This window comes from Argentina silus, assembly GCF_951799395.1.
Source record: "Argentina silus genome assembly, chromosome: 7".
In the NCBI taxonomy this organism is placed as follows: Eukaryota; Metazoa; Chordata; class Actinopteri; order Argentiniformes; family Argentinidae; genus Argentina; species Argentina silus.
In genome coordinates this window covers 10117072-10128683 of record NC_139661.1, presented here as the reverse complement: position 1 = coordinate 10128683, position 11612 = coordinate 10117072, and the positions used below count along the sequence as shown (strand labels likewise).

At 40.3% G+C, this 11612-nt stretch overlaps 1 protein-coding gene across 1 annotated transcript; it reads left to right on the top strand.

The window, feature by feature from the left end:
• Positions 1-590: 590 nt before the first annotated feature.
• stc1 (stanniocalcin 1) lies at positions 591-9673 on the top strand. Its single transcript, XM_083673941.1, has 4 exons — positions 591-853; positions 4030-4172; positions 4446-4657; positions 5510-9673. Exons 1-4 carry the CDS (start codon positions 739-741, stop codon positions 5808-5810), a joined length of 771 nt encoding a protein of 256 aa, XP_083530067.1. The 5' UTR covers positions 591-738; the 3' UTR covers positions 5811-9673.
• Positions 9674-11612: the final 1939 nt, after the last annotated feature.

Sequence of the window (11612 nt, the reverse complement as noted above, 5' to 3'; positions counted from 1 at the left end):
AAGACTCTTAGTCAGTGTTGAAACACAATACTCTGTCGATTCATATATGTTGGCGGAATAAGAACATTGCTCGTTGTTATGCCTGGTGGTAACCGCAAATAAACCTAATTGATCTGGAAACCCTGGGTACAGTGGGCAGCCTAGCACGTGGTTTATTTGGCGCCAGGCTATAGGCATTGCGGGCTACAGTTTCAAACTTGACATAAAAAAAGGCATACCTTGTCTATACATTTGTCTATAACAACAATTGCTTGTGACTGTTCACTGAAAAATAGAGCCTAATAAACTGAAGAATTTGGATAGCAAAACTTAACTTATAGACTACGTTGTTATGTGTTCTTATTGACAAGGAAATGCCAACTGTAATATCATTGGCGAGTATCACTGCCCAAGACGCTGAATTTCAATGTACTGTAAAATTATCAATCAATTAGGAGCGACCGGACACAGAGCATGGTCGTGAATGCTGTGTTTTGATTGGGCTAGCCAGGAGAGAGCAGTCCCATATAAACCCATGCGCTCTATCTGTCATGCACGGCAAAAGAAATCAGTGTGCGGTCCAGTATAGAGGAATAGCTGCATTGGGTAGATGGTAGCCTACTTGTAGTAGATTTACACTGTTCAAAACACAGCGTTATAGCCTACATCCTCAGAGCTATATGAATTATTAATCAGACAATCAAGAAACATTATTCTTTAGTCTATATTTTGTTAGATCATCAGTGAAAAGTGGGAACGATGCCTTTGAGGACCGGACTTTTTCTTCTAATGGTGCTGATTGCATCTGCATACGAACTGGATCAGAACGAGTCATATTCACCCAGAAGAGCACGCTTTTCTGCAAATAGCCCTTGTAAGTAACAGTTATACTACATCTTTTAGAGTGGATGTTCGCACTGATTTCTACGAATTACTAATATTAGCCTGCCCTGTCTTGTATCTTATGTACAGCCTGGGGACACAGGTTTGCTGTAACATGATGTGCAGCCCTGTTTCCAAGTGAACGCCTTGAGCGACAGAATACGGAATAGCTCGGGTATAGCCTATACTCGCCGTGCTTTACCGGTGTTCGACCGGCAACAGATGCGCATGAGCCTCAAGTGCTGGCTGACACCTGTGTGTGAAGGCTGTCATCATTATGAGATATTTGCATCTGTAGTAAATGTTGCATTGAATTGCAGGTCGTGTGGGTTATAGGGATACTCTATTAGTGGCCGAAGGAGAGCACAGGTCGATTTATTAGATTAGGCTAGAGCTTTTTGTAGAACAGAGAAGAAGGAGTTAATGAGCTTAGTGGTAGCCTACTCGATACGTGTGTTTCAGGGTATCATGCAATGTTACACTTCATCAATAACTGAACAGTCGGAGAGAACACTATATCTTCTATAAAATATTGCTTTGTCACATAATTATTATAATTGCTTATCTGTTGCAGGCCTATATGCACTCGTTTGTTGCACTATACTGTGTGTGTGTGTGTGTGTGTGTGTGTGTGTGTGTGTGTGTGTGTGTGTGTGTGTGTGTGTGTGTGTGTGTGCGCGCGCGCGCAATTGTGCGATTGTGATGCCCCTAAACCAATAAGTTACCTGCAGTGTGTTTGACGCTGTTTCAATGATGTTTTGAACCACGAACTTATCTACAGGTGGACTATCAACCAAAGAGATTACATGTGTTAACTGTCAGGCGGTATGAGAAGAAAAGTCGGCTATATTTTGAAAATATGGATATGAAATAGTTACAGTCAAGACATTCTGTACAAAGGAAATGATGCGTTTGGCTGACTTGTTCTCTGACCTATATCTCTTTAGAGGCCCTTGATCAGACCCATCACATGCATTTTGTCACTGTGTGCAGGCCAGTAGGCTACTACTAGTAAATCAGCACACACCAGTATTTACATAAAAGTGCCTTGTTTAATGGCATTCCATGTCAAGTACCATACTGTAGCTGTCACTCCAAGCTTAAGCCATGGCCTGTCAAATATTCATATTCTGACCACTTAACTTCTCACTTTATCTTTATATCTAAGCCAAACTGTGTGTGTGTGTGTGTGTGTGTGTGTGTGTGTGTGTGTGTGTGTGTGTGTGTGTGTGTGTGTGTGTGTGCGTGTGTGTGTGTGTGTGTGTGTGTGTGTGCGTGCGTGCGTGCGTAATTGTGATGCCCTGAACCAACACGTTACCTGCAATGTGTTTTACGCTGTTTCAATTATTTTTAATCACGAACTCATCAACAGGTAGCATATCAACCAAAACCATCACACATATTGAATTCGATTTTATTTTAAAAGAGGAACATTTGTTTCCAGTATAAGGAGTTTCAAGCGTTTGCATTATTGAAAACACTGTATTGTGCGCCACTCAACGCGATGCATTGATCTGTGTGGCGTTAAAGAATAAGGAAGGCTTACACCACGGTATGACAGGATGAATTAAATGGTACAACAATGTCGTCACCAAGGCCGGAAGAATCGTAACATTAGAACTAATAAAGTGAAAGCAAAGGGTGGAGAGAAGTCCTTCACTGAAAGAATGTTGGCCAAGGGTGTTATACGCATAGCATTAGAGGTTATACGCATATCTGGGTCTATTATAATGATGCCGGTGGCTCTGCTTTCATTATGCCTGTCAGGAGCATGAGAAGAACAGTCAGCTATATTTTAAAAATATGGATATGAAACAGTTACAGTCAAAACATTCTGCACAATTGCATTCGGCTGACTTGTTCTCTGACCTATATCTCTTTAGAGGCCCTTGATCAGACCCATCACATGCATTTTGTCACTGTGTGCAGGCCAGTAGGCTACTACTAGTAAATCAGCACACACCAGTATTTACATAAAAGTGCCTTGTTTAATGGCATTCCATGTCAAAAACCATACTCTAGCTGTCACTCCAGTTTCAAGCCATGGCCGGTCAAATATTTGTATCACTCTTGTGTGTGTGTGTGTGTGTGTGTGTGTGTGTGTGTGTGTGTGTGTGTGTGTGTGTGTGTGTGTGTGTGTGGGTGTGTGTGGGTGCGTGTGCGTGTGCGTGTGCGTGTGCGTGTGCGTGTGCGTGTGCGTGTGCGTGTGTCTTGCACTGTTCACTATACTAAATCAATCAAATCTGCTTGACCACCATCATTCTAATTAGTGATGCATCACAGGATGGGCTTAAGATTGTGAACATGTCTCAGTCTTACAAAATGGACAATATTGTACATGCATTCATTGCATGGAATTTGAGTTTGGTTATTATAGATTTTTTCTTCTGTCAGAGTAGTTTACACAGCTGCATACAATCAGCTTGCTGTTTAATATTAAATCTGAGGCGATATTTATGTGACATATTTGAACATTAAATCCATTTTTGAGGAGGGGAGCAGTGAACCATCCGAGGGTACATGACTGTACTGTAAAGTGTGCACAGTTCATGGTGATGAGTGTCAGAGGTGGTTTGGCAGGTCTGCCAATTGAGCATAATGTTATTGTCTTGTCGCATGTGAGGGTAATGGAAACAAGGAGTCTGGTGCCAAAAGTGACAGTCAGCAGAACCTGATCCTGAATAAGCAACACTCATACCACTGTGTGTGTGTGTGTGTGTGTGTGTGGGTGCGTGGGTGCGTGGGTGCGTGTGTGCGTGCGTGCGTGCGTGCGTGTGTGCGTGTGCGTGTGTGCGTGTGAGAGCACAGAAACACACTATGCCATTATTCCCCAGGAGACCTTTGGGTATTTTTGGTGCAGTTGGTCAAAAGTCTGTTCCAAGAAACAAAATACTGGAATATTCATAAAATTCTTTGCCAGGAGGGAAGTGTAATTATCCCAAATAGTGTCCCAGTCTTTAAAAGTTTAAGGTGTCCAGTGACCAGTCAAGTTGTAATTTGTCTAACTGATTATGATCTCGGCAGTGATTCAACACTGCATGAAAATTCTCATCAGATCACCTCATTGTTTGGTTCAGGACCATTACAGACTTGTCTTTCAGCTCTTGTTGAGAGTGAGCACCCAGTGATAGCATGCCCCCCTGATAATGGTTCCTTCTGTGTCTACAGCAGACGTAGCACGCTGTCTGAACAGTGCCCTCCAAGTAGGCTGTGGAGCCTTCGCATGTCTGGAGAACTCCACATGCGACACAGATGGCATGCATGACATCTGCAAGTCCTTCCTGTACAGTGCAGCTAAATTTGATACTCAGGTATGGTCACACCTCTCTTTTCACCCTTCTGTAATCAGCCCTTTATATATTGCATTAATTGAAGGCTAGAAAACAGATTATATAAAGTTGTTCTTATACCAATTTCAATAACACTAATGCAATTACAAAGAAATTACAAATGTATAATGTAATATGTTAATACAATGTAGTTACTATAGTAATTACAATGTTACTATACCAGTATAGAGCAATAATGTTGATATGAGTGGTATGTGTGAGAGAGACTGAGATATGATGTTGGACTTTGTGCAGGGCAAAGCCTTTGTGAAGGAAAGCCTCAAGTGCATTGCCAATGGCATCACGTCCAAGGTTTTCCTCACCATCCGCCGCTGCTCCACCTTCCAAAGAATGATATCAGAGGTTCAGGAGGAGTGCTACAGCAAGCTGGATATCTGCACTGTTGCCCGTTCTAACCCAGATGCCATTGGAGAGGTAGCACAGCTCCCAAGCCACTTCCCCAACAGGTGAGCTACCTTCAATCCTTAAGCCAGGCAGACACTTGTGAGATTTCAGCTACAAATTTGCCACAATCCACGAAATGTACATATCGGCTGTAAACATGAGTCATCTGCATTGAACTTGACGCCTTTACTTGCACAGTGTGAGTTGTTCAACGTTATAATGATCAGACACGATCACGTCCTGACATGTCAGAATCTTTGGGTCGTGGCCTTTTTTCTTGTGCAGTGTGAGAGGTGCTACAGGGCAATATGATAAAGTCAACCAATGAGAATCCAGGATGCTGTAAACTTGTAGAATACTTATAGAAAAGAATAGATGACATAATACATTCTAATTTTAGGTTTGGTAAAACTTGTGGCACTCTGGTAGGACAACAACTGCCTTTTTTATTTATATAGCAAAAATGATGATGGTCGTTACAAATTCCAATTATTTTTGAATAATAGACAGCCCCTGCTGTCTGTGTCTGGCTATCATGTCCGAATTATTCTTCTATGTTTTTGGGCCTTTTTCTCTGTGCATAAGAATACTATGGGTACAGCTGCAATTTCTTGCTATTTTGTAGCCAGTGCCATTTCTGCTGTTGCCCTGGCAATGAACAAACATTGAAAAGGAGGGTGAGAGGGGGCTTGGTCGCATGGCCCAGTGTGAGAGCCACCATCGGGTCTGCTTGTGCAGTGTACATTGCATCAAGACAGCTCGACTTGGAGAATGTATTGTGCAGTATGACATACTCTCATCGGTTGGGCTCGTCTGCATTTGCAGAATTTTCAGCACATAATTTTGAACTATTTTCTGACTGGCAATCAAATGCTATCTAGTATCAAATATACAAGTGATCCCTTCTCTTACAGGTTTTACGGTAAGCTCCTCCAGAGCCTGATGGACTGTGATGAGGAGACTGTGGACCTGGTGAGGGCCAGTATGGTGCCCAGGCTCGGCCCAGAGATGACCATGCTCTTCCAGCTGCTGCAGAACAAGCCCTGCCCCTCGGCTGCTGCTGCTGCTGCTGCTGCTGTTCCAACTGGAGTGGAGGGCCGTGGGAGCTGGCGCTGGTCCATGGGTCCCCACATGTACAAGATCCAGCCTAATCTGCGAAACAGAGACTCCGCCAGTCATTTTGGCAAGAAACGTGCCGCTGGTGACAGCTCTTAACTCCCACTCAGATCCAGAAACTACACACAGCCCTCAAAACCATAAAAAAGCAAACCGTGGTCTATTCCCTTGGGTGTTTAAGAATCATTCCTTCCCAGACTGGATACTAACATGCACCTCTAGAGAATACCCCTATGAGTTTCAAGTATATTTGATATCAGAGTTTGAGTATTGTTGTGAGATATACTGTACCTTAGGTGTGAGAGGACCCCCCTCCCCTAAACTATTCCAAAACTCTATCACTCTCACTTTGCAACATGTTGCTATTGTGTCTCTGCAATGTGGTCCTGTTCATCCCTCTTCACGTCCCACCCATAAGGAGGACCCTCAGTTCTCTGTCCATGATTCCAAGCACAAACCTGCAGGTGTGGCTTACTGTACATCTCTATAGCACAAGTGGTCCATAGTTAAAAAAAAAAAAAAAAAAAAAAATTATATTGCTAGCAGAGTACAGATATTCATCCATTGATAGAATATCAACAATAGATCATCAATTCATCAATAGAAAAAATAATTGTGATTATTGGATGTTAGATGTATCTGATATTTCATTAAGTTCTGTATGAGATCAGTCAAATTGTGAGCATGTGCTGTTAAAATGAGTGTCACATTTATTCCCTGACACTAGCAGGATTCTTTTATGTATACTTAGTTGTTAGTCTGAGACGGCCATATCGAGCCCTCCAAAAGAGAGAGCTCTGTGAAATTGGGTTGTCCCTCAGATGAGAGGTATCATAATAACTGTTGATACTAATAATAACATGTAACTACCCTGAATGCCATTAGAAAGAGGCCCAAATGGGGTAGAAGGTGTGGAAATCCCACACCATAGAGTTGAGCATTGTTTAGAGATATAGAATTGCATCTCTTGTCTCCCGAAACCCTCAGTTCACCAGAGAGTTGAGCTCCAGTATATATCCAGTACATGGGACCATGTTTGGTGGATCATGAATCCACGTTGAATTGTGTATGAAGCAGCTGTGTAACTAATGAGCAGGATGAACCCTGATATTGATAGGCGCCACCCCCTTGGACTGATGAACAACATTCTCCCTGGTGAATATGACACGGAGGGGTTGGATCATACACATTGACTTCCAGTGTTGATAATGACTATTTAAAAGCCTTGTTGGTATGATATTGATATTTATTTTCCTACTATATTATTTAAGTTGTTTATTTTATGATGTTGTTGTAGTTTTACTTAGTTTACAGATATACATTTTTAAAATGCTGTTTGGTTATGGTTCCTATTTGAATAGGGGCTTATTATCAAATATATGAGCTGCCATTCTCCACATTGTCCTCTCCGTTGACTGAATAGGACCCATGTTATGACTCTGTGCTGGACATAGGGGAACAAGTTGGTCATTCAAGTCAGGTGATCTTCTTTGTGAGTGTTATATGGGACCACAACTAAAGCAACACATATAGCAACTTTGTCACTTATGTACTGGTGGTGCAAGGTCCAATTTATAGCTGTTAGGTGTATCAGCTTGACAATTCTGACTGTTGGGGGCTTTGTGTATATTTTTCAAACACATTTGATTATGTTTAAGAGATACATAGATAATGTAGTGGGGGCCTTTAAGGGGAATTGTAACAAACCGCTAAACTTGAAGACTGAACTGCAAAGCATGTGCTGGATCCACTCTTAACATCATGCAAAATAATTTTTGCGCTAATCCAAATTCTCTCAGAAAGTTTACGAAGGTGAAATTACTTCATAAGTGCTGAATTGAATTGAGGTTAATACAAGAGATTTTGAGCAGTGTATGTATAAAGTGCAGGTGCTTGGCAAGGGTGATGTCTAGGAAGCAAGATCTACACAAAAGAAAAGAATGTTAGAGAGATGTGTTTTCAATACCAAATTATTTGCAATGTTAAGCACTCACAAAACTATGCAATAATCTTTCATATGGAGAGTTCACAGTAACACACAACCTTGCCCTTTGTTACATTTGGTGCCAGCTGATGTTGTATGTATGTGGCAGCATCTTATTTGCTCCCATATTCACAAAGTATGCAGGCAACGTACAGTCATATGTCCCGGTATTCTCTTTTCCATTGCTGGTTTCGTTGCTGGGGTTTAGTTTATTGTTTTGTTTTTCTTTAATTTTTTCAGTCACACTTTATTTTGATAAGCCTCTATAGATGGTCTATAGATGGACACTATCAACAAATAATGAACTGCAACGCTGTTGATATGCAACAACTTGCTAGGGTTAAGGATAGGGTAGTCTCAAATGAGATTAGTGGTTCCGAGATTAAGGATAGGGTTACATGAGTATTGTTGAACAGAATCTAATCTCGGAAACCCAGAATCTCATCTCTGATTTAGTGAGACTAGGTTATTTTGATAGTTGGTTGAATATCTATCAATCATCTTTAAGGGGACTCTCCAAATAAGTGTTACTTTTTTTTCTATGGGTATGATAAAATCTTGCTCTTAGCCTTATAGTTGTATTAAAAGGTAACATGTTTGGAAAGAATCACTCAGAAAGGACTGTATTCACAATGTCGTATATCCAACTACTTATGTTAAATATGCACTTTGCATCTCTTATGACCACTACAAAAGGGCATTGAAACATTCAGCACTTGTACAATTGTCACATTTATTTTATTTACCCAATGAATAGAAGTTAGTTGGAATATTTTAGCATTTTGATGGGTTGGGACTATTTTATGTACTGTTTATATGTCTGTGTCTGTTATACCTGGATAAATCCAGAACAGTTGCTGCTAAACAATAGCTTACTTCCCTGTTTATGATACCCTTAAAACCAACACGCCCCAATAATGTATGTCCTCTCTTCATACTACAGTACTGTATATTCTACTTATACCAAGGTCAATGACTCATCGTCATATTTATTCATAATAATGTATCTGGATATCTTTTGATACATCACATTCAGACAACTTGGCATCAATCTACAGTATGTCCTTGTATCATTTACGTCATGTTTTGAAGTTCTTCTTGATTTTTTTTCTGTTATTCTGCATTTCTTTCTGAATGTTGCTTGCAGTGAATATATTTGCCAATGTTTTTTTGTTTATTTCCTTTCCCTTTAGACTACGCTTCGGTCTGGGTAACTTCAGAGAATGTATCTTATATTGAATGTCGTTGTGAAGACGTGCCCAAACGACGTGCCCAACTAACTTCTATGCTTCATTTCAGTACTCCAGTAGTTTTGGATTTGGAATGTGTTATGTCAAATTAAAAGGGTAGTATGAATGATAGACACATTTGAGAATTAAACAAACAAGTTATACTTTTTAGATCTTTAGTTATATCTTTAGAAATGTTGTTCTATTCATCAGGATATTTGTTGCAAGTCAAGAATAGGGTGCTTTTGGGTGGCACTGGATGATGAGCTACATCTACCCATGGTGAAACCAGTGGAATTGGCACATGGCATCTCCAGTTGATACTCCATAATTATAGGGCAGACGGGAGACTAGAATCTCTCAACTCTGGAACTTCATGGTACTCTTTCCTCTCAAGACTTGAAATCAATATAAATACATATTGTAGTGCTTTACCAGAACTACTTGAGTGACCAGTAGGACTTATATCCTAGTCGTTCAAGTGACAGTTACAGTACTTCACTATCAAATTCATTGATGAAATTAAATCAGTAAGACATTTGAGAAGATTACTTGCTGAAGTTCCTAATACAGTAGCTATGTTAAGCATGAATGATCCTTGTGAATCACTTGCACTTTAATACATACCCATTTACATATATATCCATACTGTATATATGTATGGGTTTTTTCTCTGTGCTGAAAATGATGAAAGATACAAATGCATCAACTGTGTGTCTTTTGCTGATTCGAAATAAACTATTATCATATCTGGCATATGGTATCAACTGTGTTGACTGCCTTCATTTCACTAAAGTGATAATTATTATACATCAAAATCTACACTTGTAAATGACTTCAAAGTATGGTATGTGTATTAGCAATTGAAAAGATCAGTCATGATGAATCAGACCCTACTGTAAGATGATAAAGACCGCTTCTCACGCATCATCTTGTTCTAAAGACTATTTCATTGGTCTGATCTTTAGTGAGACGTTCACCACCTTCAGGTCTGATCTCTAGTGATGAAAGTTTGCCACCAACACCATACAGTAGAATATTCAATATTAGCCAACCATGTCTCCTCACTACTTGGCTGGGTGTGACAAATCTGCTAGGACCCATGAAGTAGGAAACAAGGACAAAGAGAGCACATCCCTGTGAAAATGAACTTTCTTAAACTTGAGCACAAACGAGCTGAAACTGCAAAGTGCCTGTTTCATTTGAGTGCCCCAGGAAAAGAGAGAGCGGTACGCGAGTGGCAGCATGGCCGCTATCTCAGTCAGAGGGAGATATAATTTCATGCCAATTTGGAGTAGTCCTGTAGGGCTTTCTCATCTGCAGCACTCCAGTCTCAGGGATAGGTGATGCAGCTGCAATCCAAAGAGAGATTCCAACATGTTCAGCTTTAAAGAGACATTCACACGCTAGTCATCACTGGATATTGCACAGTGCAGCACATTACATTCCACTTTTATGTGTCTCTGGTTGCATGTGCTAAAATGTCCTAAAGAGGATGTTGTTGACTGCAATAAAGTCTCTTTTTTTATCATCAGTGTGGTAAAGATTTTTATGTCCTTAAAAGAATCCATGTGTAAGGCAGGCCAACTCTCTGCAACAAAAATGCAATTCTTCATCAACACCATACCAAAAACAAGATCTGACAGACAGGCTTAGAAAGCGATCTGGGTCTGACAAGAAAGTGTACAAACCATTTAACATCAATGAATATCATGGACTGAGGACTGGAGAATGTATGGTATTCCAAAAATCTATCCTGAATGTATTCTTATCATATTTCACTTGTTTTATTACCATGTCGGTAACAGGAGTACATCTGTTTTATTGTAACATGGACTTCTTATCACTGAATGGACTAGATTGATGGCTGTCTTTCCTATGCGACCCACACAGGTGACAAAGAGGAGAGTTACTGGTGTGTTTGTTACTGGCCACAGGGGGGCATTCTCACAACTGGACCAAGAGAAGACACATGAACCCAGCCTGTACAGGTATGTGCACACACCTTACTCAACATGGGAGGTGGGGGGAGATACTTACTTGTTTGACATAATTGTACAGAAGTCCTACTAATTACATAACTACATCATCTCAAGATTATCTGATATATGTATATCTATATACTTTCAAATAAAGCCAAGAGATGTGTGCACAAGAGCAACTTTACATTTATGCTTTATGAAGTAGCCAGGTTGTCTATCTGAGAGATACAGAAACTTCTCTGATTTAGCTCCATTACAGGACTGCCAAAGGATTCAGATTTAACTATAAGATAACGTTGTCTTACAGTATGTGAAGGATTAAATATACCGTGGAGTGGATGACATCCAATAACTCTGAAACTTTATTAGGCTGGAAACTGTACCTCAATAATGCCTGTACACTTTCAACATTGTGATGAGACAATTGAATAATACACCGTTATCAGTGTGGTAAGACGATCCTGCTTCTCCAACTGCATTATATATTCATTATGTCTTTCTCTTTCCCATAAAACTTTACATATTCATCGGCAGCATGACAAATCAGATGTGCAGTGAAATGGAGTGTGACTGAGGAGAGCAGTGGAGGATTAGACTCACTCACATCTAACCATCTCTCCACAATCCCTTCATTTGTGTGGGGAAATACCTAAGGAGGAGAATGAGAATGAGATTGAATTCAACTAAAGATAGATGCAGGGAAAAA